Genomic DNA, 27,255 nt, shown 5'->3' with positions numbered 1-27,255 from the left:
AAATATCACTTGGTTGTGGAGAAAAGTTGTTTGAGTTCTATCAGAGCCAAGTATTATCTTTGTTATTATTTTGCAACAATCAAGGAAACTTGCTGTGGCTGGTACTTCTACATGTACTCTTTACTCTCAAATGAGCAGTTTGGATTCCCTTGCTTTTGGGGCACCTAGTGATAGATCCCATAGACAAATGCTTGAAGGATTCCTTTGGATTGCAACTGGAAGATCAATGGCAAAAAAAAAAAAAATCTCCTTAGTTTTTTCTGTTTTTTGGAGAACGGATGAATCGGGTCGGATCGGATTTTTGGATGTAGTGGGGTTGATGTGGTGTTATCGGCTTCACTTCACCGCCACCTCACACTCAGACCTCACCAATCCGATTGTTTCGGTGCTCCTTTCTCTCCGTCCAATCAATACTCCGCCGTCGCCGCCGTCGCCGCCGCCGCCTTCAACCGCGCTGATTCAGCCATTGCACTGGTAGAGGCAGGTCCGCTTTTTCTCCGCGTCGTCCTGTTTAGTTTCCCTTTAGAGAAATCCTTCTTGTGATTTGGACATCGCAAGCCCTAAATTTCGTTCAGAAGCTTTTGGGGTTGATGATCCAATAGAAAGTGCGGTTTTTGATGAATGAAACTTCCCATAATTTATTGGCTACTTCATGTACTCGTTCGTGTCTTTCGTGAGATTTGGTGGGCATCTGGAACTGGAAGGGAAACCATTGCTAGGCATTGGGAGATCAAGGTTTTTTTTTTTTCGAATTTATATTTCGATCTTATGGTCGGTTGAGATGGAAATATGATCTTGATGTCCGGGACAGTTCCCGCTTCCCTATGCTCTTGGTATGCTTGGACATAGGGGATAATCCTTTTGCAGTTGAAATTAGAGCAACTGATAGGTCAATGAGGAAAGTTTGGAGGATTGAATGGATTGATGGAGAAAGTGTGTAAGTTTAATCCCTTGGCAAAAACTTACTAATGATACTAGAATTTTGGATTGATAATTTATATCTTCTGCTTGTTGTATAAAACAAATGGTGTTTATGATGCCTAAGGAAATTTTCTTGGAAATTTCTTCTTTATTTGTTTTTTTGATCAGACTATGAGTCATTAGGGGAAAAGGTTGTGTGAAAGTTCTATTACTCTTTTATGTCCCTATATCCATTCTTCTGTAAATTATTTACTGAAAGATCTATTCTTGTGAACACGATTGCTCATCTTGTTTGTTTGCTTTCCTTTCTTTTACTTGACAAGTATGTATATTTAAAGATTAGAGTTAATACAGATTAAGCAAATTTATTCTTTGTTATCTGTGGATCTGGTTATGGTCAGTTATGAGGATTTTTACTGGTTCGATCCTGATATGGATACTGCTTTCTGCAAACCATGTTCCCTACCATCTTAAGTTTTGTGAAATTGTCCCAAAAACTCAAGCAACTAGGGAAGTGCCAATTTATATATATTTATAATGCCACAAAACAGGATCATGATCTAGCATGAATGACTTGTAATCATGGTTGTTTATTTATTTATTTATTCCTTTTTGAATCTCTTTGATCACATGCATACTGGGTGTGAAATTCATAATATCTTCTAATTTTGGACAAAAGTCTAAATCTTGTGTGTTTCGAATTGAATCGCAGCCAAAAAGAGCAGATAGGAGATGATTTTGAGGGCCAGTTTTTGCACTTCAGTTAATTCCAGGTGATTGAAAATGATCCTTTGGAACTTTTACTTTCGTCATTATATGATCATCTTCTAACAATAACTGATGTATCTTTATGCGTTTGTGATGCTACTAATCAACTTTGAAGATGGTGCAAAACTGAACCACAAAACTCTGTTCATGTCTGTGGAAGTGTATCGATCGCCCGAAGCAACTATCCTCAAAGTGCTGATCTTTCACAGAATTACTCGAGAGAGGAAAAGAAACCATCTCCAGAACTCAGAAGACAGCATCAGTCACAAAGCACCCATCTACCTCAGAACTACTCGAAAAGGAAACAGAAACAAACTTCAGTTCCCACAGAGGAATCAAGGCAGCAGTATCCACAAAATGCTGATCTTCCTCGGTACTACTCTACGAAGGAAAAGAAACCGTTTCCAATCCCCATCTTGGAATTAAGGCGCGCAGCAAGAGAGAGGCTGAAGAGGATGAAAGGAAAGCCCCGGCGACCAACACCACCGCCCCGAAACGGAATGCTGGTTAAAAGTTTGATCCCTGTCGCATATGAAGTCATGAACGCAAGGGTCTTGCTGATAAACAATCTGAAAAGGCTTATGAAAGTGATACCAGTTCTCGCATGCAAGTAACTTTCTCTGCCATTTCTTTTACACTTTCCAATTTCTATATAAATTGCACTTCAAGGCTAATTTCGAAGATTGAAGATGATGATTGACAAATGGTGCAGGTATTGCAATGAAGTTCATGTGGGATCAGTCGGGCATCCTTTCAAATCATGCCGAGGTTTGCGAGCAAATCACCGCTACGGCCTTCACGCGTGGGGGACGGCAAAGGTGGAAGACGTGTTTGTGCCCATGGACTCCTACCATCTCCACGATCGCCTTGGGAGGCGGATAACGCACCAGGAGAGGTTCGCCATTGCTCGCGTCCCGGCTGTAGTCGAGCTCTGCGTCCAGGCCGGCGTCGATCTGCCAGGCCTATCGACCAAGAGACGGAGGAAGCCCGTAATTCGTCTGGGACGCAACGAAATCATTGATGCAGACGAGGACGACCTGCCTGAACCTGAACCTAGCAAGATGATGACGCCCATCCTGGATGAACTCCCTGACTCCGAGATCACTCCACCAGCCAACGTCGAGGAGACTGCGGCATTGTCCGACGAAACGCTCACGGCGTGGGAGACTCTGCGCGGGGGCGTGGCCAAATTGATGAGGAAATATCCGGTGAGAGTGTGCGGGTACTGCCCGGAGGTCCACGTCGGGCCGAGCGGGCACAAAGCGCAGAACTGCGGAGCACACAAGCACCAGCAGCGCAACGGCCAGCATGGCTGGCAAGCAGCGGTGCTAGACGATCTGATCCCGCCCAAGTACGTGTGGCATGTCCCGGCGACCGCCTCAGAGCTGCAGTGGGATCTGAGGCACTTCTACGGGCAGGCGCCGGCAGTTGTGGAGCTCTGCGCCAAAGGAGGCGCGGCGGTGCCGGATTGTTATAAGCCTACCATGAGGCTTGATATCGGGATACCGACCGACTCCAGAGAAGCTGAGATGGTGGTGTGATCACGCTGGTCGTCTTTTGCACATGAGCTTTAATTAGAAGAACTTATAAGCTGGCCAATGCACAACATTGCGTCAATTTCTTTATTTTTGCTATCATAAATTGTGAATGAAGATGAATCCTCAGGTATCTTTATTATTTTTTCTGAAAAGATAGATAAGGATCAAAATCCATATCAAAACTTGGAAAATAAGTGAATGGTGGCAAAGTTCTTGTTGTCAATTTATTAATGTGGAAAATTTGCTATTGACTGTTTAGGTCAATATGACCAAGTCATGGACAGGTAAATTATTTTTCATCGTTTATTTTGGAGCATGGATACTTGAAGATAATTTTCTTTGTCAATAAACAAGGAAAGAAAGAGACAGCATTTCACGGTTGAATAGTAATTAAAATTACAAAATTTGGTGATTTGAATAAATAGATATTATCATATCAAATTGGTTATTGACTAGTATTCATTACCCTGGTGGTGGATTTCAATTTTTTTTTATTATAGTGGTCTGTGGGAAAGAGTTGAGAAGATTTTAGTGATTTTTAATAGGAATTTTGACTAGTATTCATTATAATAATTGATCAATCAATTAATTTGATGAATTGCTGTATAAATAACAGCACTATGCTCTCCTGCTGTATTGCCGGTACAAGCCGTTAAAAGGAGATGGAGGTGAAGAAGAAGGAAGAGGAGGAAGCGCCTGAGGTGGAGCGGGTTTTCGATGAGATGCGGGTGCCTCCATGGAGGGAGCAGGTGACGGTTCGCGCCCTGGTGGTGAGCTTGGGGCTGTCGGTGATGCTGAGCGTGATCGTGATGAAGCTGGACCTGACGACGGGGATCATCCCTTCGCTCAACGTCGCCGCCGGCCTCCTCGGCTTCTTCTTCATCAAGGTGTGGACCAAGGCGTTGGAGCACGCCGGCGTCCTCCGCGTCCCCTTCACTCGCCAGGAGAATACCGTCATCCAAACCTGCGTCGTCGCTGCCTACGGCCTCGCCTTCAGCGGTGCGCTACTTTCCAATATATTTTTCCGTTGTTTGGTCTTTTAATCTCCAGGTTAATTAAGATCTTTCTTGCTTTTCCTTTTTAGATAAAATAATTTCTTCAGTATGACAGTAATTTTAAAACTTTCTGAACAGGTGGTTATGGCAGTTACCTTTTCGGAATGAGTTCGACAATCGCACGCCAAGCAGCAGAAGCAAATGATCCACAGAATATCAAGGACCCAAAATTAGGATGGATGATCGCGTTTATGTTTGTTGTCAGTTTTGTAGGATTGTTTTCTCTCGTGCCCCTCAGAAAGGTAAGTAGAATCCAACAATTAATGGCCTACTGATTGTACTGACAGTAGCCCTTTTGCAACCTCTTCAAGTTTTGGCAATGTTTTTATTGTTCTCTATAGATAATGATCATCGACTACAAGCTGATCTATCCGAGTGGCACTGCAACTGCATACCTTATCAATGGCTTCCATACTCCTCCGGGTGAAAAATTAGCCAAGTAACTATCTCAAGAACATTCAAACCTTTTCTCTCTTTCACCTTTCCAGTAGTGAGAATGTAATGATCTTCTCCATTGAACCTTCAGGAAGCAAGTGAAGACACTAGGAAAATTTTTTCTCTTCAGCTTCTTGTGGGGATTCTTCCAATGGTTTTATAAATCTGGTGATGACTGCGGATTTGAAGCTTTCCCTACATTTGGACTTAAAGCTTATGAGAACAAGTAATGGGTGTAGCCTAAATTTGGTTTCATAATTCTTAAACAATTTTGAGATTTTATATTTGATGAACTAATTTTTCAGATTTAACTTTGACTTTTCGGCTATGTATGTGGGAGTCGGAATGATCTGCCCACATATTGTGAATGTATCACTTCTCATAGGAGCCATCCTTTCATGGGGAATCATGTGGCCTCTCATTAATAATCAAAAGGGTAACTGGTTTCCAGCAGATCTTTCACCAAACAGTCTACATGGTTTGCAGGGATACAGGGTAATCCTTGTTGCTCCTATTGTTTCAACTAAAACCTTCCATTTTCTATTTTTAATCTTGTGTTCAACATCATTCAGGTCTTTATAGCTGTCTCCATGATTCTTGGTGATGGCCTTTACAATTTCCTCAAGGTCCTGACTAAAACAGTGCAAGCTTTCGTTTCTGATTCGCAAAAAATCCGTCTAAGCACTCTTCCGGTCTCAGATGAAGTCCATATGGCTAAACAACCAATCGTTTCATATGACGATGGTAGGAGAGCTGATGTATTCCTCAAAGATCAAATCCCAAAGTGGGTAGCAATTGGAGGATATAGTATGGTTTCCTTAGTTTCCATCATCACACTACCTCACATCTTTCCTCCACTCAAGTGGTACTTCATCTTGGTTGCCTATGCCTTAGCTCCAATACTAGCTTTCTGCAATGCCTATGGGTGTGGCCTCACAGATTGGAGCATGGCCCTCGACCTATGGAAAGCTTGCCATTTTTATCTTTGGAGCTTGGGCAGGTCCTCACCATGGCGGTGTGCTTGCGGGCCTTGCTGCCTGTGGTGTCATGCTGAGCATTGTATCCACTGCTTCTGATCTAATGCAAGACTTCAAAACAGGGTACTTAACACTTTCTTCTCCGAGATCTATGTTTGTGAGCCAAGTCATTGGTACTGCCATGGGTTGTGTGGTCGCTCCATGTGTTTTCTGGCTTTTCTATAAAGCCTTCGATGATATCGGCATTCCAAACAGTCAATATCCAGCACCTTATGCCATCATTTACAGAAACATGGCAATTCTAGGTGTCGACGGTGTCTCCTCACTACCCAAGCACTGCATCACACTCTGCTACATATTTTTCGCATTGGCTATTCTCATCAACTTGGCAAGGGATTTGTCTCCAAAGGAGGTGGGCAGATTTATACCGATTCCAATGGCAATGGCTGTACCTTTTTACATTGGAGCGGCCTTTGCCATCGACATGTTTATAGGAACCGTGATACTATTTGTGTGGCAGAAGATGGACAGGGCACAGGCAGCAGCATTTGGTCCTGCAGTGGCATCTGGTCTGATATGTGGTGATGGGGTATGGAGTCTACCTCAAGCAGTGCTTGCATTGCTCCAAGTCAAGCCACCAATTTGCATGAAGTTTCTCTCAAGAAAAAATGAATGAAAGGTTATTTGCATGAAGTTTCTCTCAAGAAAAGTGAATGAAAGGTTTGATACTATTATTAAACTAGCACCATAGTTGTAAATTGGAAACAGGTGGACAGCACCACCTTTATCTGTTAGATATGATCTCTAAACATCTTATGGCACCAGTTCTTATGTATTCAGATAGTGATATATGTTTAGCTTCACTAATGGAAGTTATCTTTAGGGAGGGAAAGGTAAACCACCTAGCTACCTGAATATTGTTCCATGTTGTATGTAGTGTCTCAATGGTAGTTTTCTACTGTCTACGTATATTGCAAGTTCCTTTTTTGATAATGCCTTTTCCAACTCTGAGTTCATAATAGTTTGTAAGTTGCTTTATGATCTCTCTCTTGAATAATTCTATCATTTTGATAAAGCATAATAGTAGAGTTTATGCATAAACATCATTTCTCCAGAGAAACTGAGATGGTGGTGTGATCATACTGCTCCTCTTTTGCATGTAAAAATGAAGTTGGCCAATAGTGCACATGAGCTTTAATTAGAAGAACTTCTAAAATAACATTGCATCTGATCCGGTATGGGTTTCTGATGGATATTTTATAAGGATGAGTTTAGAAAAATGTAAGAAAGTAGGGTAAGCATGATGATCAATTTAATCTTTTATTTCTTTATGAACTTAAAAACCCGACCTCTTGCTTCGGCCTCAGCATGACTCCTACAGTTCGTGCCGACCTCCTGCTTCGGTCTTGGCATGCTTCCTACAGCATGTGCTGACCTCTTGCTCCAGTCTTGGTATGCTTCCCTGCAGCACATGCCGACCTTCTGCTCCGGTCTTGGCATGACTCCTACAGCTCATGCTGACCTTTTGCTCCAGTCTCGCTATGCTTCCTGCAGTACATACCGACCTCCTGTTCCGATTTCGGCATGACTCCTTCAACTCATGCTGACCTCCTGCTCCAGTCTCGGCATGTTTCCTGTAGCATCTGCCGACCTCCTGTTCCGGTCTCGGTATGCTTCCTATAGTATATCTCGACATCCTGCTCTAGTTTCAGCATGTCTCCTACATCATATGCCGACCTCAGATCTCGTTCTCAGCACACTCCCTGCATTACGTGCCGACCTTATGACTCGGTCTGGGCACTCTCCCTACATCATGTGCTGACATCAGACCTCAGTATCGGCATACTCCCTGCATTACGTGTCGATCTCATGACTCGGTCTGGGCACGCTCCTTGCATTACGTGCCGACCTCACGACTCGGTATCGACACACTTCCTACATCAGGTGTCGATCTTCAGCACGAGATTCTTATCTGGAGACAGGGTCATCCCGTCTAAACTGGGGAACACATAATCGATTCTCCCAAAGAAGTATGAGCGTATTTTCGAATATATATAAACGGACAGAATCTTTCTAGAAAAAAACAAGTATGATAGAATATTTCTCAAACGGATACTAATATCTCAAAGATCAACCACTATAAAAAGGTAACCCATGCCCGTGGGTACAGGTATGCACACATCTGTCCTAATTTCTCTAAGCCATTAAACTCTTTCCTAGCGCCGAACCCTAATTTGAGCGTCGGAGTGGCTTGTCGGGACTCAGCTCCGTCGCTATTCTAACTCTCTTTTTGAGTGTTTTGCAGGTTTCTTCTTCTTCGTCCGCAACCTCATCTCAGGAGCGTGCACGTCGATAATCCTTGAATCAGTATTGGAATCATCTACGATGTATTGGTCGGAACAACATCAATGTCTTTATTTTTGCTATCATAAATTGTGAATGAAAATGAATCCTCAAGTATCTTTATTTTTCTGAAAGGATAGATAAGGATCAAAATCCATATCAAAACTTGGGAAATTAGTGAATGATGTCAAAGTTCTTTTTGTCAATTTATTAATGTGGAAATTTTGCTATTGACTGTTTACGCTAATATGAACAAGTCATGGACAGGTAAATTATTTTTCATCGTTTATTTTGGAGGATGGATACTTGAAGATAATTTTCTTTGTCAACAGACAAGAAAAGAAAGAGACAACATTTCATGGTTGAATATTAATTAAAATTACAAAATTTGGTGATTTGAATAAATGGATATTAATTATCATATCAAGTTAGTATTCTTTTTTTCTTGTGAATTTCCATGGGACTAATATTGCTGTAATTAGTTATTAAAATAGGCTTTAAATATGAAAATTACCTTCAGCAGTATTTAAATGGCTGTTTCAGGAATATATATTATGGTTAATACTAAAGAATATCTAATCTGTTGTTATTAAAGGATTAGCAGGGCTTCAATTACATTATATTACTCTGTTCTTGTTCCTGCATGGATCCTAGCACACGCAAAAAAGTGAAAAAAACAAAAATGTTTTTTTTTTGAACTCACACTAATTGACTGAAGTTGCTGAACAGATTTGCTTCATAACATAATTTCTCAATTAATGATATATATTATATAATTTTTAAAAAAATATTTTCCCCCAAACTATTAATTAACTCTTATCAAAATAAATCCATATAATTCGGTTGGATGTATTATCTCTAAATTTATTATTAATTATATTGGCTATCTGGTCACTTGGATTCCTTGGTCTAGTTGGTAGTAGAAACTATCCAACATGTGAGTGATCACGGGTTCAAATCCAAGTAAGGAGGAGGAGAAAGAAGAAGAGAGAGGTATTCTAAAATACCTCATTTTTGATAAATCTTGTTTTTAGGACACTATTTTTAATAAATTTTTTATTGGTTATTCTAGAAAGACTAGAATGCCTCATCTCAAATTAATTTTAATAAAATTACAAATTTTTTAAAACTTTCATTCGGTATATATTTTTAATATAATTTATATTTGTCCATTCCATCTCATTTCACTTTGTGCCCCACCGGCCTGTTCGTATTGCATACGAAATAGAATTATAATTCTTACCATTTGTCCTATCTTATTGTCATCCTTTAAAGTCAAATTGGAGTCAATTTAATTATAAAGGAATAGAAAATTACAGGGCATCAGAATGACAATGATCTAAGGGAAGAATCAAAATCCACATCAAAACTTGGAAAATATATGTGAATCATGCCAAAGTGCTTGTCATCTTATCGATGTGGAAATTTGCTATTGAATGTTTAGACTAGCATGAACAAGCCATAGACAAGTAAATTATTTTGCAACGTTTGTTTTGGGGTGTGGATTTGGATTACTCAGGAAGAAATGTAGCGTGCCATATCCAATTGCAACACGACACATCATATCATGATCAAGAACTTGAGGATGATTTTCTTTGTTAGGCGACAAAAGAGTTAATTAAAATTGCAAAATTATGTGATTTGAATGAATTGATATTGTCCTATCAAGTTGCTACATCTAACTTTTAGATGGACTAGCGAAGCTTGACTCGTTATAAGTCAATGGAATCACTCCTTGAAGCTATAATTAATTAAAAAATGGGTTTAATATATGAAATATTTTACTCTTCCTACTCCTACCTATTCTTTAATCCTATTGAACTTGTCCCCGGGCCAATTACCGCAGTTTTTTCATTCAAATGAAATTATTCGATCCCCAACTACAATATATTTACAAAAATTTTCTTCCAAATAGGAAGCATAATCAAAGGATACTGGACATCTGATTACAGACCGTTACATGCACTTCCCGATTTACTCTGATAGCCGATAAAAACTTCCAGGAAACTGATCATCCCATATATAATCAATGAGACTAACTAAGTTTATTATTTTTATAATCTTATTGAACTTCATTTTTTTAATATTATAAGCTAAAGAGAGTTGAGTGAAGTGAACAATTCTATTGAAATATCTTCTCTCTATATATATTTTTTAAAATTATTAAAATTGCTCTATAAATAACGACACTCTGCTCTGCTGCTCTATCGCCGGTATAAGCCGTGGAAAGGAGATGGAGAAGACGGACACGGAGGTGAAGGCGGAGGAGGAGGAAGGCGCTCCGGCGCTGTCAGTGGAGCGGGTTTTCGATGGGGTGAGGGTGCCGGCGTGGCGGGAGCAGGTGACGGTCCGCGCCCTGGTGGTGAGCTTGGGGCTGTCGGTGATGCTGAGCGTGATCGTGATGAAGCTGAACCTGACGACGGGGATCGTCCCTTCGCTCAACGTCGCCTCCGGCCTCCTCGGCTTCTTCTTCGTCAAGGTGTGGACCAAGGCGTTGGAGCGCGCCGGCGTCCTCCGCGTCCCCTTCACCCGCCAGGAGAACACCGTCATCCAGACCTGCGTCGTCGCTGCCTACGGCCTCGCCGGCAGCGGTGCGCTACTTTCCAAGATAAAAATTTATTAATTTTTCCTTGTCTTTTAATTCCAGGTTAATTAAGATCTTTCTTGCTTTTCCTTTTTAGATAAAATAATTTCTTCGGTATTACAGTAAATTTAACACTTTATGAACAGGTGGTTATGGCAGTTACCTCCTCGGAATGAGTTCGACAATCGCAGACCAAGCAACAGAAGCAAATAATCCACAGAATATCAAGGACCCAAAATTAGGATGGATGATCGCGTTTATGTTTGTTGTCAGTTTTGTAGGATTGTTTTCTCTCGTGCCCCTCAGAAAGGTAAGTAGAATCCAACAATGGCCTACTGATTGTACTGGCAGTCGCCCTTCTGCAACCTCTTCAAGTTTTGGCAATGTTTTCATTGTTCTCTGTAGATAATGATCATCGACTACAAGCTGATCTATCCGAGTGGCACTGCAACAGCATTCCTTATCAATGGCTTCCATACTCCTCAGGGCGAAAACTTGGCCAAGTAACTATCTCAAGAACATCCAAGTCTTTTCTCTCTCACCTTTTCAGTAATGAGAATCTAATGATCTTGTCCATTAAACCTACAGGAAGCAAGTGAGGACGCTAGGAAAATTCTTTAGCTTCAGCTTCTTGTGGGGATTCTTCCAATGGTTTTATAAATCTGGTGATGACTGCGGATTTGAAGCTTTCCCTACATTTGGACTTAAAGCTTATGAGAACAGGTAATGAGTGTAGCCTAGATTTGGTTTCATAATTCTTAAACAGTTTGAGTTTTTATATTTGATGAACTAATTTTTCAGATTCAACTTCGACTTTTCGGCTATGTATGTGGGAGTCGGAATGATCTGCCCACATATTGTGAATATATCAGTTCTCATAGGAGCCATCCTTTCATGGGGAATTATGTGGCCTCTCATTAATAATCAAAAGGGTAACTGGTTTTCAGCAGATCTTTCACCAAACAGTCTACATGGTTTGCAGGGATACAGGGTAATCCTTGTTGCTTCTATTGTTTCAACTAAAACCTTGCATTTTCTATTTTTTTGATCTTGTGTTCAACATCATTCAGATCTTTATAGCTGTCTCCATGATTCTTGGTGATGGCCTTTACAATTTCCTCAAGGTCCTGACTAAAACAGTGCAAGTTTTCGTTTCTGATTCGCAAAAAATCCGTCTAAGCACTCTTCCGGTCTCAGATGAAGTCCATATGGCTAAACAACCAATCGTTTCATATGACGATGGTAGGAGAGCTGAGGTATTCCTCAAAGATCAAATCCCAAAGTGGGTAGCAATTGTAGGATATAGTATGGTTTCCTTAGTTTCCATCATCACACTACCTCACATCTTTCCTCCACTCAAGTGGTACTTCATCTTGGTTGCCTATGCCTTGGCTCCAGTACTAGCTTTCTGCAATGCCTATGGGTGTGGCCTCACAGATTGGAACATGGCCTCGACCTATGGAAAGCTTGCCATTTTTATCTTTGGGGCTTGGGCAGGTGGCCACCATGGCGGTGTGCTTGCGGGCCTTGCTGCCTGTGGTGTCATGCTGAGCATTGTATCCACTGCTTCTGATCTAATGCAAGACTTCAAAACAGGGTACTTAACACTTTCTTCTCCGAGATCTATGTTTGTGAGCCAAGTCATTGGTACTGCCATGGGTTGTGTGGTCGCTCCATGTGTTTTCTGGCTTTTCTATAAGGCCTTCGATGATATCGGCATTCCAAGCAGTCAATATCCAGCACCTTTTGCCCTCATTTACCGAAACATGGCAATTCTAGGCGTCGACGGTGTCTCCTCACTACCAAAGCACTGCCTCACACTGTGCTACATATTTTTCGCGCTGGCTATTATCATCAATTTGGCAAGGGACTTGTCACCTAAGAAGGTGGGCCAATGTATACCAATTCCAATGGCAATGGCTATACCTTTTTACATTGGAACAGCCTTTGCCATCGACATGTTTATAGGAACCGTGATACTATTTGTGTGGCAAAAGATGGACAGGGAAAAGGCAGCAGCATTTGGTCCTGCAGTGGCATCTGGTCTGATATGTGGTGATGGAATATGGAGTCTACCTCAAGCAGTGCTTGCATTGGCCCAAGTCAAGCCACCGATATGCATGAAGTTTCTCTCGAGAAAAATGAATGACAGGGTAGATGCTTTTATCAATCCAGCATCATAGTTATAAATTGGAAACAAGGAATGGGTGGACAGAATGAATTGTTGCACTCAGCTTTATCTGTCAGATATGATCTCTAAACATCTTATGGCACTGGCCATTATGTATTCAGATACTTATATGTAATATATGTTTAGATTTTCTAATGGAAGTTATCTTTAGGGAGGGAAAGATAAATCACCTACCTGAATATTGTTCCATGTTTTATGTAGTGTCGCAGTGGTAGTTTTCTACTATCGACTAGAAGTTTACTATCTACATATATTGCAAGGTTCCTTTTTTGATACTACCTTTTCCAATTCTAAGTTCATAGTAGTTGATAAGTTGTTTGTCTCTCTCCTAGATAATTCTAGCAATTCGTGAAGCCTTATAGTTGAGTTTATGCATAGACATCATTTCTTGAGATGAAAATGATAGAGGTGCAAAGGAAAACTATATGAAGAAATCTATAAATTTCAGCTGAGCTAAATATGTGAACTACAGATCTACATAATAAACTAAATCTAGCAAAACCCCAGACTTTTAAGATGATTTAATCAAGATTCAGAAGCTGATATGTTGATATGAGTGCAAAAAACATTACTGCTGCAGCTATATTGAAATGTAATGTCACAAGATCATGATGTTCTAGCCACTTTTACCTTTTGAATGGTTAGCCTGATAAAAGCCATTGAATCCTTATGCCATACACTCGGCGAGGTATGGCAAGCTGAAGCTTTTCAGAAGAGAACATGTACTAGCAGCTCTATTACTCTTAACATGTCCTGCATGAGATGTTTTGTGATCAAAGGCTGCCGCAATTGAGTAACCTTCACTTCTCTCTTTTTGGCTAGCTGAAACCAAAGATTCGACACCCATGTTAGACACATTACCAGCATAAGAAAAACTATCTCAATCTCTTAATCTAATGGAAAAATAAATCAACCACCTGAATATCTCAATCTCCATCATCTATGACTTCTTACCTTATTTCCACTCTGCTCAAAAGAAGTCTGCAATAAAACAGTTCCACCAGGTTTAAGCACTCTAGAGATCTCCTCAACCCATTTCTCATCAACAAGTTCCACTCTGTTCAAGTGACTGACACAGTTACATCCAGTGATCCAGACTCAATGGGCAACTTTCCTCCTGTAACCAACCATTTATCCTAATGAATTATAATTGCACAAATAGTCGCAAGATCACTTTTAAGATGCCAAAAGATTACTTGAGCGACTACTCCGTCTGCAGCTGGTTCAATTCTAAACCATATGGATCACTAAATACAAGTGCTGGACAATTGCCTTGCCGCAAGGAAAGCATTCAATCCCAACAAAGAAAGAAAGGAAGGGACAACTATTTACCCAAGGAAGCTGCTTGGGTTATGACGAGCACGTCGTCTCGAGCGACCAAATCCAATCCCAGACTCGAATCACTCGCACAGGCGAGCACCGACATTTCCCTAAATCATAACTACATAAAAGAAACAGATTGTGGAAGATTCAATATAAACAGGAAAAAAGAAGATATCGAAAACGCCGCCATTTTAGAGCAGATCAAACAGGGGACGATCCGGCAACCTACCTGCGAGATTGCAACTGGAGGAGAATTCTTCCAAAGCCAGATCGAGGAGGCGGTCTTAGGTCTTGGGTCTCGAAGATGGTGACGGCCGACCCTTAAATTTTAGATTTATTTATAGATTTCTTTTATTTCTTAGTTGGACGGCGAACAGACAACGTTGACAGATCGGACGGTTCAGATAAAAGCAAGATTTTTTAAAATGGGAGGGCTCTATTTTCCACGCGGTTGCTGCTAGAAACGTGAGAGAAATTGCCAACGGTCGATATTTAAGTTTGACGGTCCAGATTGAAAAATATTAATCCAGATTTTTCAAGAACCACTTCTACGTGGTTGCCACTTCTACGTGGTTGCGTCTCGGAACAATATCACAAATTAATGAAAAGACTTTCTGTAGGCTTTTTTTTTCTTTCATGAAGACTAACTTTAGATTAATATTATTTAATTATTTAAATAATTGGTCTAAGTCAATGCAAGTCTTCTCTACTGATGTCCCTTTCAGTTTGAAAGTTCTTAACATTTCGTCTCTAATTATGAAAACAGCAGTAATTGAGGGGTACAATGCGAAGAACTTTTAAATTATAGGGAGTAATTTGATAACTCAAACTCTGATAGGAGGGGCTTTTGAAAAAATGTGTAAATAATGGAGGTAAAATAAAATGATGGCTTGGTGTTGATATTATTTCTTCACGTACGATACAGAGAGAGAACAATGGCGATGCATCGATCGGTAGCGCTGCTGCTGGTAGTCATGGCGATCTCCGATGGCGCAAGCACTAATTCGAGCAGCAGTACAACTGCCTTCCACCTTCCCTCTAATTGCTCCAGCAGCTGCGGCGACATCGCCATCCGATACCCCTTTGGGATCGAGCGCGGCTGCTTCCGCCCCGGCTTTGGCCTCCTCTGCGACCGCGACGCGGCCGCCTACCCTACCCAGCTCCTCCTTCCCGGAAGCGTCGCCACCGAGGTGCTCAGTATCCCCACGTCTACCCCCATGATGAACGCCCGTCTCGGCATCGCCACCATGAGCAACCAATCGCGCTCCCTCTTCACCCGCTGGACGGAGTCCTCCTTTGTCGCCCACTTCTCCTCCGTCACCACTCTTACCGTCGTCGGGTGCAGCGCCACCGCCTTACTTTTGGACCACAACAACAATACCATCGGGTCCGGGCGATGCATCACCATCTGCCCCAACGACGACGACTTGACGGCGGCCGAAGGGAGCTGCAGCGGGATCGGCTGCTGCCAGATCAGCCTACCGCCGTTGGTCAGTCCGTTTGCGGTCCAACTCACCCGCATCGACTGGTCCGCTGATCAGAATTCGGGGGTCATCTCCAGCGTCAAGGCCTTCTTCTCCGGCAACGAGGAATACGTCTTCAAGAAGGCAGATATCTTCGCCGACGACAGCATCACACCGCCGGAGGTCTTTCTGGAATGGGCCATCAACGGCTCATCATCCTGTGAGGAAGCCAGCAAGAGTACTTCTTACGCCTGCATCAGCAACAACAGCGTTTGCTCCGACAGCATAACCAGTGGCCTCGGTTACTACTGCGTTTGCTTGCTAGGTTATCAAGGCAATCCTTACATCACCGACGGCTGCCAAGGTAATAATCTTACACAGTTTCTTTCTTTCGTTAAAGTTCTAACCAAAAGCACTAAAATATAATCAATCGCTCCATTTGGATCATTCAAATATTCATTCAGCATCATCGCCAACGGAGACGGTGTCGCCGGCGTCACCTCATCGTCCCGTATCAGACTGCCCAAGACAGTGCGGAAACATCCCTGTGCCTTTCCCCTTCGGTCTCCAAGAAGGCTGCTACGAGGAGGAGAGCTTCCGCTTGGAGTGCCAGGGGGGGATGCTCAGGTTTAGTCCCTCAGGCATGAGCTTGTTTCACGTGGCGGAGGTGCTGCTTGAGGAAGGTATAGTGCGCGTTCAAAGAATAGATGAGCGACAGGGAGAGGATGTTCTGCTGGAGGGAGGCATCGATCCCAGAAGAGGTCCTTACAAATTTTTGGACGAGTCGATATTGTTTGAGTGGGCAATCCAAGAGTTGCCCCGCGCGGCGGGATGTGTCAAACTCAGCGACGAGAGCGAGAATGGGACTCGCTACTCGTGCTTCAGCCACCGCAGCGTGTGCGTCGATACGTCCACCGCCAATCGATCCGGCTATCGCTGCAAGTGCGTCCCAGGCCACCATGGAAATCCATATGTTTTGGATGGCTGCCAAGGTCTCATCCTCTTTCTCCCTCACTCCTTTAGATAAACAGCTAATTGCTGTCAAGTTCTCTGAACATGCAGGGGCTTCTTTATCTTACTTATTTGAATTTTCTAGGTACACGGATTCCACGGGAAGAAACAATGATGACAGGAATTGTTGCTGGAGTGAGCAGTGCCATTGCATTTCTTTCTGTTTTGGCCACTGCAATCTTTTTCAACCAAAGATTGAAGGTGCTGAAACTGAAGAGGACGAAGGAGCGATACTTCCTCCAAAACCATGGCTTGTTGTTGCAGAAACTACTGTTGACTAATGACGATAATACAGGGAGAGCAAAGATCTTTTCTTGGAAAGAATTAGAGAAAGCAACCAACAACTTCGACGCGACGAGAATCCTCGGACAGGGAGGCCATGGCACAGTATACAAGGGCATCCTGTCCGATCAGCGTGTCGTCGCCATTAAAAGATCGAATATAGTAGTCGAGAGAGAGAGAGATCAGTTTATAAACGAGGTTGCTATTCTTTCTCAAATCAATCATCGAAATGTGGTCAAGCTCTATGGATGCTGTTTAGAGACCGAGGTACCTCTCCTAGTGTACGAGTTCATCACAAACGGAGCTCTTTCAGATCATCTCCATGGCCAAGGCAAAAGGTCCTCGTTATCCTGGGAGGATCGACTAAGGATTGCAACACAAGTCGTGGGATCGCTTTCTTATCTACACTCTGCTGCTTCAATATCGATATACCATCGGGACCTCAAGACATCAAATGTGCTCTTAGATGATACTTACACTGCAAAAGTTTCAGATTTCGGAACTTCGAGGTCTATTCCTATAGATCAGACACATCTGACCACAACAATACAAGGTACTTTTGGCTACTTGGATCCTGAATACTACCAAACTGGACAACTGACAGAGAAGAGTGATGTATATAGCTTTGGGGTTATACTTTTGGAGCTTTTAACAGGTAAGAAACCTGTTCTATCCTCTAGATATGGGGAGATGAATTTGGTGATGTACTTCAACCATGCGACAAAATTGAAGCGCGTGTTCGATATCTTAGAGGCGAGGGTAAAGGCAGAGGGAACAAAGCAAGAGCTTGATGAAGTGATTGGTTTAGCAGAGGAATGCCTGAGGGCTAGAGGAGCAGAGAGGCCTAACATGAAAGAAGTAGAGACAAGGTTGCAAGGTTTGACAAAGGGTAAGTTCAATAAGAAACTAGAATTCACTTCTATACATCATGAAGAAGTTGAAGACCTCGATGTTGATCTAGTTTGTGCTGCTTTCGAAGAGCAGCATTCAAGGTGCCACAGCTTCGACTCGGAGCAAGAGATCTCTCAGTCACTAAATTATTCAAGATGATTTTGTACATGTTCTACTGGTATATTAAAAGAACTCAATATACTTGTCTAATGTAGAAGCTCAATATAAATCCTAAATGTATCTGGTAGTGTACTCAGAGGCAAGCTTCGAAAATAAGGAATACTTGTTCTCCATCAATTTTTTGGGGTTGGCAAGTTCAACTGCCACTCCTGCTCAACAAAAATAGTAGTCAGATAGAATAACTTATTAGGGAGAAAGTAAAAGGAGGTACAAATCATTTTAACACACTAACCATTATCGAGTACCAAGACGATATCGCTATCAATAACAGAGGTGATACGATGAGCAACGGTTATAACTGTTGACTCAGAGAATTGTTGTCTCAGGGTTTTTTGGATTACAGTATCAGTAATAGTATCTACTGAGGCAGTTGCTTCATCCAGAACCAATATCTTGCTTTTCCTCAAGAGAACCCTTGCTAAGCATACAAGCTGACGCTGGCCAACACTCCAGTTCTCACCATTTTCCGTCACTGCATGCGGCGGCATAAGTTAGCACCGATAATAAGTAAACTTAGTCATCGCCAACCTTGTTTGTTAAATGCTTCAAAATTCAGTCATCGTCCATCCCTTCTCTCTTTTTCTTTTTCTTTTTCTTTTTCTTCTTCCCCCATTTCTTCTTCTTCTCCTCTCCAACGGCAGCAATCTTCCCTCTCCTTCTCCGTCCAAGAGCAGCAGCTTGTGGCAGCAGCCGCCTCTCCCTTTTCTGCTCCTTCTCTTTCCATTTAGTAATTAGTTTATTGTCTGTATTTTTTGATCTCCAATTTTACAGGCGCAAATACACTTTTGATATCATATTTGATTTCAATTTTACATAGAGTTGCTGAGAGATCATCCTAATTTACTTTTGTTTGGTTGTATTTATGTTTTGTTTCATATATATCGTTTTATATGTATCGTTTGATTGTCTATAAAACATATGATATATATAGTAGATAAATGTTATCATATTTAAATAATTCCTAAGTTTTTTTAATAAATTGTCATCGAGTAGGATTGCTCCTGATGTACAAGAATTACACCCCGGGATGTGACATGACATGTTATTGATTCTAGTATCAGTTTATTATCACCATTATGAATGCTAACATACCTTTGGAGTTGAGATTCAATTCCTTCTTCCTTATCTCTTCTCCAAGTTGACAACAATCCAAAGCCTACAAAGACACAATAACAAGAAATACATGGAAATGAAATGACTTTGTAAGTAATCATATGCATGAGTAAGCTGGAGCACCTTCCAAATCTCTTCGTCTGTGCATTCTTCGAGTGGATCTAGATTGTTACGCACAGTTCCCTCGAACATGACTGGATCCTGTGGGATAATACTCAATTTGGATCTCAGGTCATGCAGCCCAATGGTTGAAATGTCAATGCCATCTATGAATACATGGCCAACTGTAGGTTCAATGATACGGAATATCGTCTGTAGGATGGTTGATTTTCCACTGCCTGTTCTTCCAACAATTCCAATCTTTTTTCCTCCAGGAAAAGTGCAAGTGAGACCACGTAAAATGAATGGCATGCCACGGCCATATCGTACCTGTGACAAGTTACAAGTAACTTCATCATAGCATTGCTGAAGAATTGGCATTTCAAAAGCTGGAACTATATTTGCATTCATGCAAACTGAATTTTGCCTATATCAAGTATGTTTATTGTTTATATCAGAATTAAAGAATAGTAACATATATATCTTGATTTCATCATATTAGTATTCATCAAAAGCGACAGCAGAATGAAGACAATCGGCAATACAACAAAAACTAAGCCTCTTATTCCATTAGATGAGATCGGTTATATGGATCTTTCTACATCATTAGGCTCTATCTCTTACCATATTATCATTTATATTTAAAAAAAATTTATCTTATTTTATTATTGTTAATCAAAATTTTTTTATCTTTCTCTTTTTCGTTTGATGTGTATATTTGTTATAGTTTCATATTGTCTAACTAGAACATCTATTGATCGTTTACGTACATGTTTGTACTATTTTAAACGTGTTTCCTGGAGTTTTCTTTCAATAGGTGCAACTCTGACTTTCTATTCAATATTTTCATTTCTTAATTATCTTGTTCATCCTTATATATCCACATATCCACCTTAACATCCTTATTTCTACAACTCGCATCTTTTGCTCATGTACTTGAGTTATAGTCTAACATTCAACTCCATATATAATATGTCTAATCACTATTTTGTAAAATTTTCTTTAAGTTTTAGAGGTACTTTACGATCATAAAGAACATCTGACGCTCTTCTCCATTTCAATAATCTCGTTTGTATTCTATGTAAAATATCTCTTTCAATTCCTCCATCCTTTTGCAAAATTGATCCTAAATATTTAAAACTGTCAATATCAGACAACTCGTCATCTCATATCTTAACAATTATCTCATTATGTCTAGTATTGCTAAATTTAAATTTCATATATTCAATCTTTATTCTATTAAGTCTAAAACTTTTCACTTCTAACGTTTCCTGTCAATATTTAAATTTAACATTTACTCTTTTACGTATCTCATCTATCAAAACAATATCATTTGTAAATAATATATACTGCAGTAGTATATGGATGTGTTTAATGAGCTCATCCATGATTAGTATAAAAAAATAAGGACTTAGAGTTGATCTTTCATGTAATCCTATCTTTATAGGAAACATTTCAATTAATCTGCCTGAAGTCTTCACTTTTGTCATTACATTCTCATTTATATCCTTAATTAATTATTCAATATACGTTATGCTAACTCCTCTCTTTTCTAGAATTTTCCATATAATTTTTCTTGGACTCTATCATAAACTTTTTCTAAGTCAACAAATATCATATGTAAGTCTTGCTTCTATTTCTGATACTTTTCAATTAATTACCTGAGAAGATATACAAAAATAAAGGAGACATACAAAATTGTGTAAACTATGAGGGTATTAAACTAATGAATCATACCATGAAATGTTAGGAAAGAGTAATAAAAAGAGACTAAGGAGACCACAGTGATTGAAAATCAATTTGAATTTATGTCTAAAAAATTGACATAAGGGAATTAGAGTACTTACCCTCCACTAATCAGACATTTTTTTAATTTTCAATATGAGATTGAATAACTTTGCAAGTCATTGAATACCTTATTTCTCAAGATACTTCCATACCTCTATTGGAAAGTTTACTCTACGTTTGAAATTTGAATTCTATGATAAAAATTTAAATTTCTATACTCACGTGAGCTACTTAAATTACCTAAATTAAGTTAAATTGGTCATCTATACCTTTATTAAAAAGTTGATGAAAATACTTATTTTATCGCTCTTTTATTTTTTTATCATTTACTAGTACTCTATTGCATTCATCTTTAATACATTTTATTTTCATACCTCTCTCTCACTTTAGTTATTTTGTAAATGTCTCTTTCCTCTTCTTTATCTAATTTTCGATATAAACATTCAAAAGTTTCATTCTTAACTTTATTCACTATTTTCTTAGCCTCTCTCTTGGCTAATCTATATATTTTTAAGTTTTTCTAATTTTTACAACTATATAATTCCTTATAAGCTATTCATTTTTCCTTCACTTTCTCTTGTACTTTCTCATTCTACCACCAAGATTTTTTATTTGATAGTGCGCGTGCACGTCTTTTGACTCACCGAGTACACTCTTGGTTACTATTTTTAACTTTGATATCATCTTATCTTATATCATATTCGAGTCATCATATATTTCTCTTAATACTTGTACTTTTACCCTCTCCTTAAATATATCTTGCTTCTCATCTTTTAACTTTCATCACTTAATTCTAAAAATCATGTACATTTTCCTTCTATTGATACTATCTATACTTGAGCCGTACATCCAACATGTTGGGTTGCAAGGGTGCAAACATAGTCCCACATCTAAAATACATGAGAGAGATCATGAGTTTAAAAGGATAGAAAGTATCTTCATTGGCATGAGGCCTTTTGGGGAGAGCCCAAGAACAAAACCATGAGGGCTTAGGCTCAAAGTGGACAATATCATGCCATTGTGGAGATACAGACATCCTTTTGGACCCAACAATTGGTATCAGAGCGAGACCGCTCTTCACCGGACTAACCGCCGGATGAGCCATGATCCAGATCTAACCATGTGGGGACCCTCGGGGAAAACAAAGGAAGTAGGGGAGGCTCGGACCATGAGGGACATGGCAGCCGGACCATGAGGGACATGGCAGCCGGAACATGAGGACATGACAGCCGGACCATGAGAAATGGTAGCGGAGCTTCCAGTGGTCCTTTGTTTGAGGGGGGGATTGTTGGGTTGCAAGGGTGCAAACATAGTCCCACATCTAAAACACATGAGAAAGATCATGAGTTTAAAAGGATAGAAAGTATCTTCATTGGCATGAGGCCTTTTGGGTAGAGCCCAAGAGCAAAACCATGAGAGTTTATCATGCCATTGTGGAGATACAGACATCCTTTTGGACCCAACACAACATTATTAACCTATGTTGGATAGTTAAATTTTCTCCAGCAACGAACAATGGGCAATGGAGATCGATACTCAATAGCCATTACATAAAGTTAAATTCCACATGATGACTGTTTCCATCTCTTTCCTCACAGCAAACAAGAGAATCCGTAGAGAATAATAAGAAGGCCAAGTTTACCTGCAAGTCATGAAGCTCTATTTCCCCCTTCGATGGCCAGCTATGATCAGGTCTACTTTCATCTATTTTGAGAGGTGGTTCGCTAGGAATGCTCGTATACTGTAGGATTCTCTCGACAGAAATAATTCTATCTTCAACCTCACACAAAACCCAGATGAGTGATGTTTGTGTGATATTCAAGCTAAGTCCATATTTGACTGCAACACCAGCAATACCTAGAGGAGATAGAAGCAAGCATTTAAGATGCATTTTCCAGGTGACAAAGTTATAAGATGATTGAATGAAGCAAGTACCAGAGTCGATTGCATCTTTAGGTATGCAGATAAGAAATATCAGAGAGAATGCAAATGCAAGTGTCGACAACATCTGAAGGCGAAAGCCAAGCCATTCAATTGCACCTGCACTATGTAACTCGAGTCGAGACACATCATTTGTTAGATTATAGTTAGTGTTCTCAAACTCCTTTTCCTTGTCAAAGCTCCTAATCGAGACTGATCCTGACATCGACTCTGCGAAATGTTGGATTATAGGAGCTCTGCAAATCCCCTTCAACCTTGAGAGTTCTCGAGCAGTAGCTTTGTAGTATTGCTGAGGGATGGACAACATAAGAAAACATAAACATATCTGAAGTTGGAACACTTGAAAATATATACCTGATACCAAATGCAAGCTGCTACAGTCGGAACAAAGATGATGAGAACTGGCCATGCGACTTGGGACATAACTGCAATCGTCCCTAGAAGTTGAATGAGTGAAGACGCAAAGGAGCCAACTGATGAAGGAAGACTTGTATCCACTCTACTCTGGTCGGTTGACGCCTACACTAGCAAAAGCATTTCTCAGACAGGAGCATGAGAAGGATATTCTTGAATGATAAAACAAAAGTGGTACATACTCTATTTAAAATGCGCCCAGTGGGAGTGGCATCAAAGAATGACATGGGAGCACGAAAAATGGACGAATGCATCTTGCTAAACAACATTGTTGCAGTCTTATATCCAGAAATTACTGTAAACAAAGACCTTAGGAGGATGCAAGCAGCACTCCCAACAGCTAATGCAGCATAGACAGATATAAGAGTCGAGCGACTGACAGGAGGTTGTGATTCATCTGATCGAGGAGATTGCAAAGCCATCCAATAGTTACTTGCGATACCAAAGCCATGAAAGAGTATTTGAGCCAGCAGTATCAGTGGAACAAGAGCTCCTTTATATGCCATTGTAATATACCTCCAATAAACCCAAAATCCCACTTTGCCAATCTCTCTCTCTTCATCTTGTACATGCCCCTTCTGCATAACTTCCTCCGATTTATCATTTTCCTCGTCTGGTAATTCTTTGTTTCGAGAAGAACCACCTTCCGAAGCGTCACTTGTATGTTCTATCAAGTTATGTGCTGACAAAGTACTGGAATGGGCACCAACAAGTTCCATGAACTTTGTTCCTGAGTTTAGCATCTCATTGTACTTGCCCGATTCAGCAATCCTTCCATCTTCTAATACCTATGTAAAGATAAAAGTTTAGCTGACAAAAATCGAAATGAAGATGCAAATTTGCATGTGCAGAACTCTACTTACCAGGATAAGATCAGCTGAAGGTAAAAATTCCACCTGGTGAGTAACATAGACCACTGTTTTTTCAGATAAAAGTCCAAGCATACATTCCTTCAGAGATAAAGATGTACACTAGTGTCATTCAAATCAGACCAAGGCGGCAAAAATTTAACAGAAAGAAATTCTCTACAAATGGTAGTGAATCAATTACCTTAAAGAGGTGGGATCCTGTGTGAGCATCAACTGCACTGAATGGATCATCAAATAAATAAATGTCGGCGTCATGGTAAATAGCACGAGCAATTTGCAGACGTTGCTTTTGTCCCCCACTCAAGTTAATGCCTCTCTCCCCTATAATTGTTTGATCACCAAAAGGCATGGCCTCCAAATCCTTCTTCAAAGAGCATACATGAAGAACTCTGTCATATTTCTTTGCATCCATTTTGTTACCAAAAGTTATGTTGTCTTGAATGCTACCACTTAGTATCCAGGGTGACTGGGAGACATAAGCTTCTTTGCCACACAACTTAATAGTTCCGGAAATCTTTGGTACTTCGCCTAGAATACTGGACAGTAAACTTGATTTACCTGAACCAACAGATCCACAGACAGCAACCTTCATTCCTGGCAATACACTGAGATTTAAATCCCTTAGAGTAAGATTTTCAAGGGAGGAATCCCAACTGAAATTACAATGTTTGATTTCAATTGCAACCTCCGAACTGCCTTTCGGGAGCTTCTGAACAACATTTGGTTGCAAATCCTCAAGACAAAGAAATGCTGAAATTCTACCAAGAGAAACTTTGGTCTGAACTAACTCAGATATGAAGCCTGGAATACTATAAATTGGATTCTGCAGGTCCCGAAATATTGCAAGTGCTGTTAGAACTTTTCCTGTTCTCAAAGTAATCCCCATAAGCATACAAGCTCCAAAGGTCACTACCCCCACAAAAATTGAGGAACATGAGGATAAAAATTTTACAGCAAATGATGAGTGTGCAGATTTCCATAACCAATTTGTCTCATTTCTCCTCATTTCCATTATTTTGGATAAAAATTTCATCTCCCAAGCTTGGAGCTTGAGGATTCTCATATTCTTCAAGATTTCTGAAGTAGCCTTCATTCTACTATCCTTGGAATCCATAATCTTTTTCGAGTAATTCTGCTGTAATTTGACTAATGGAATGTTGGCTAACATCAAAGTTAGAGTGGTCACTAAGGCAATGAGTGAAGCAAGGCCAATCCTTGGATATAAGATTAACAAGGCCAACATCACTTTCACAGGGACTAACAGAAGATTAAGCAAGGGCCAAAGAGAAGAGCAAATGACTGGAGCATCAATATTCATGTAATTTATGATTTCCCCACTGGTGTGTTTCTGTCTCGAACGACAAGATAGAGTAAGACCTTTTTGGTAGATCATTGCAACAAGGGGAGCCTTGAGCCTGATCCCAGCCAGTTTTATTCTAAAATAATATTGTACATAACATAGTCCATCAACAAGCATTGACAAAATGAAACCCAAAACCAAAAGGTACCCTTGATTTGCAAACTTCAGGTCGCCGCTTAAATATTGAACAAAGTAATCAATGAGAAAGGGGCCAACAAATGAAGCCATGGTTGCCATTAGTGCACAGAAAGACCCTAATAAGAGTTGACTCCATGTAGATAAGATTAATGCCTTAGCCAATGTCCATGAGGTAATTGCTCTATTAGGACTAGCCCTAGCATAAGATTCAAGGATGCTTCTAAAAATCGGGAAGATAGTACGAACATCATCCTCTGTAGCTAATTGTGGCACATCTCTAAGGTCCAAAGCCTTCCTATGACCAACCGAAAGCAAGGGACCGATCCAAGAGAAGGAAAGAATACTAAGAATGCTAGCATTCTCATATAGTGAACCAGAGACAGGGTTTGTCTCATTCACATCGGAAAACCCATTTACATTCCCACCACTTAATAGAGGTTCCCCATGAATAGTCTCATTGATTACTCTCTTGCCAAAGTATCCAGCATAATTAAAGATCAACCCTGCAAAAACTGAGCAAAAGTGAAACACCAACTGATCTATGCTCAGGAATTCTTTCTTTGTGTAGTAAAGAATCCCCACAACAAGGCCAGAACAGGATAATACCAAGTATACAACCCACCAAATCCTAAGGAAGGTTGGAAATCCATCCCCACTAGATTTACTGAATCCGGTAAGTAGATAAGCAGTGAGGGCAAACCATGTAAGCGCTCTGGTTGCTAATCCCACTTCAACAAAGAGAAGTTGGTCATTGCTGTGATACCAGAAGTAGCCCAGAATGCAGAAGGATATATGAAACAGAGCAAAGTTCATGGAAGTGAAAAGAGCAAGGTTGTAGTAGTACAAGAAGCTGTTCTTATCTCCTCTACGTTGAGAGTGCCTTATGGACTTACATTGCTGACCAAACCAAATAACAGAGAGGGAAAGCAAGAAGCAGAGATGGCATGAAGAAGAAATGGCATGGAGCAACAGCACAGGTTCTAAGAACAGCCCAGGAAGTTCGTGGATTTGAACTAGAACAGGGTATAAGAAGTTTGATGTCATACCATGGATTCCTGCCAGGAGAGAACCCATGTCACAGCTCTTCGTGAACCTCTAAAGCAGCATTAGGGGTTTCTGATTCTTGCTTCAGGATTGCTTTAGTACTTCTTGCTGAAAAAGGAGAACTTTCGAAGTAGGAAAGAAAAATGTGCTTTGTGGGGCAACAGATAGGTATTTGTTCAAGACAGAGACAATGTGACGAAAGCAGAAGGTTGACGGCAAGGCCGCAGCACAGAGTGCTGCATTTTTTATTGACCATCTTTTGGAAGAAGCTCTAATTCTTTACCCATTTAAGAAAGCTCCTTTTTGGTATACAATGACTCCGATTGGAACCGAGCGATCCATGAAACTTCCGAGAAAGCTGAGAAAAGATAAAGAAACTGCAGTGTGTGCGTCAACACGAGCCTTTTGCATTTAAGAAACCAGAAATTAACACATAAAGTAGAAAAAGTTGGCATCTTTCTCGCCACAAGTCTTTGGAGCGATGTGCAGGAATCAACTTACACTATAACTTAGAAGGATTGCCTCGT

At 40.5% G+C, this 27,255-nt stretch overlaps 4 protein-coding genes, 1 long non-coding RNA gene and 1 pseudogene across 6 annotated transcripts; 4 read left to right on the top strand and 2 right to left on the bottom strand.

The window, feature by feature from the left end:
• The first annotated feature begins 391 nt into the window (after positions 1–391).
• Positions 392–3,279, top strand: LOC141838096 (APO protein 2, chloroplastic-like). 2 transcript variants are annotated; one of them, XM_074725494.1, is made up of 5 exons: positions 698–735; positions 868–937; positions 1,634–1,694; positions 1,805–2,299; positions 2,402–3,279. In XM_074725494.1, exons 3-5 carry the CDS (start codon positions 1,654–1,656, stop codon positions 3,228–3,230), a joined length of 1,365 nt encoding a protein of 454 aa, XP_074581595.1. In that variant the 5' UTR covers positions 698–735; positions 868–937; positions 1,634–1,653; the 3' UTR covers positions 3,231–3,279. The 2 variants fall into 2 exon arrangements, with proteins under 2 accessions (XP_074581596.1, XP_074581595.1); XM_074725495.1 differs by lacking the exons at positions 698–735; positions 868–937 and adding an exon at positions 392–474.
• A 599-nt stretch (positions 3,280–3,878) lies between these two features.
• LOC141838095 (putative metal-nicotianamine transporter YSL12) lies at positions 3,879–6,687 on the top strand (annotated as a pseudogene).
• A 3,545-nt stretch (positions 6,688–10,232) lies between these two features.
• Positions 10,233–13,087, top strand: LOC141838070 (putative metal-nicotianamine transporter YSL12). Its single transcript, XM_074725462.1, has 6 exons — positions 10,233–10,628; positions 10,768–10,931; positions 11,027–11,124; positions 11,210–11,344; positions 11,423–11,612; positions 11,692–13,087. The coding sequence occupies exons 1-6, from the start codon at positions 10,271–10,273 to the stop codon at positions 12,802–12,804; spliced, it is 2,058 nt and encodes a 685-aa protein (XP_074581563.1). The 5' UTR covers positions 10,233–10,270; the 3' UTR covers positions 12,805–13,087.
• A 233-nt stretch (positions 13,088–13,320) lies between these two features.
• Positions 13,321–14,430, bottom strand: LOC141836879 (uncharacterized). The gene is made up of 4 exons (XR_012602513.1): positions 14,365–14,430; positions 14,145–14,253; positions 13,767–13,929; positions 13,321–13,634 (listed from the first exon to the last, which is right to left on the bottom strand). It is a non-coding gene; the product is annotated as an uncharacterized LOC141836879 (long non-coding RNA).
• A 640-nt stretch (positions 14,431–15,070) lies between these two features.
• On the top strand, positions 15,071–17,941 carry LOC141839829 (wall-associated receptor kinase 2-like). The gene is made up of 3 exons (XM_074727663.1): positions 15,071–15,962; positions 16,063–16,590; positions 16,695–17,941. Exons 1-3 carry the CDS (start codon positions 15,071–15,073, stop codon positions 17,939–17,941), a joined length of 2,667 nt encoding a protein of 888 aa, XP_074583764.1.
• Positions 17,942–18,013: 72 nt separating this feature from the next.
• Positions 18,014–26,758, bottom strand: LOC141841487 (ABC transporter C family member 3-like). Its single transcript, XM_074729661.1, has 10 exons — positions 24,368–26,758; positions 24,181–24,267; positions 23,500–24,105; positions 23,258–23,422; positions 22,898–23,192; positions 22,605–22,819; positions 19,199–19,504; positions 19,055–19,118; positions 18,195–18,434; positions 18,014–18,111 (listed from the first exon to the last, which is right to left on the bottom strand). Exons 1-10 carry the CDS (start codon positions 26,756–26,758, stop codon positions 18,014–18,016), a joined length of 4,467 nt encoding a protein of 1,488 aa, XP_074585762.1.
• Positions 26,759–27,255: the final 497 nt, after the last annotated feature.

This window comes from Curcuma longa, chromosome 11 (assembly GCF_044706935.1).
Source record: "Curcuma longa cultivar G26 ecotype Majalengka, Jawa Barat chromosome 11, ITB_CL_G26_1.1, whole genome shotgun sequence".
Classification (NCBI taxonomy): Eukaryota; Viridiplantae; Streptophyta; class Magnoliopsida; order Zingiberales; family Zingiberaceae; genus Curcuma; species Curcuma longa.
The sequence above is the reverse complement of the archived record's forward strand: the minus strand, read 5'-3'. Positions and strand labels throughout refer to the sequence as shown.

Bases quoted from the DNA above. Each gene is read 5' to 3' on its own strand.
- LOC141839829 (XM_074727663.1), top strand. From the start codon at position 15,071: ATGGCGATGCATCGATCGGTAGCGCTGCTGCTGGTAGTCATGGCGATC. The intron at 15,963-16,062 runs GTAATAATCTTA...ATATTCATTCAG, and splicing joins CATCACCGACGGCTGCCAAG to CATCATCGCCAACGGAGACG. The intron at 16,591-16,694 runs GTCTCATCCTCT...TGAATTTTCTAG, and splicing joins TGTTTTGGATGGCTGCCAAG to GTACACGGATTCCACGGGAA.
- LOC141838070 (XM_074725462.1), top strand. From the start codon at position 10,271: ATGGAGAAGACGGACACGGAGGTGAAGGCGGAGGAGGAGGAAGGCGCT. The intron at 11,345-11,422 runs GTAATGAGTGTA...CTAATTTTTCAG, and splicing joins CTTAAAGCTTATGAGAACAG to ATTCAACTTCGACTTTTCGG. The intron at 11,613-11,691 runs GTAATCCTTGTT...AACATCATTCAG, and splicing joins ATGGTTTGCAGGGATACAGG to ATCTTTATAGCTGTCTCCAT.
- LOC141838096 (XM_074725495.1), top strand. From the start codon at position 1,654: ATGATTTTGAGGGCCAGTTTTTGCACTTCAGTTAATTCCAG. The intron at 1,695-1,804 runs GTGATTGAAAAT...TCAACTTTGAAG, and splicing joins TGCACTTCAGTTAATTCCAG to ATGGTGCAAAACTGAACCAC. The intron at 2,300-2,401 runs GTAACTTTCTCT...CAAATGGTGCAG, and splicing joins ATACCAGTTCTCGCATGCAA to GTATTGCAATGAAGTTCATG.
- LOC141841487 (XM_074729661.1), bottom strand. From the start codon at position 26,758: ATGGGTTCTCTCCTGGCAGGAATCCATGGTATGACATCAAACTTCTTA. The intron at 23,423-23,499 runs GTATGTACCACT...TTGCTAGTGTAG, and splicing joins CTGGGCGCATTTTAAATAGA to GCGTCAACCGACCAGAGTAG. The intron at 22,820-22,897 runs GTACTTGCTTCA...TATCTCCTCTAG, and splicing joins TAAAGATGCAATCGACTCTG to GTATTGCTGGTGTTGCAGTC.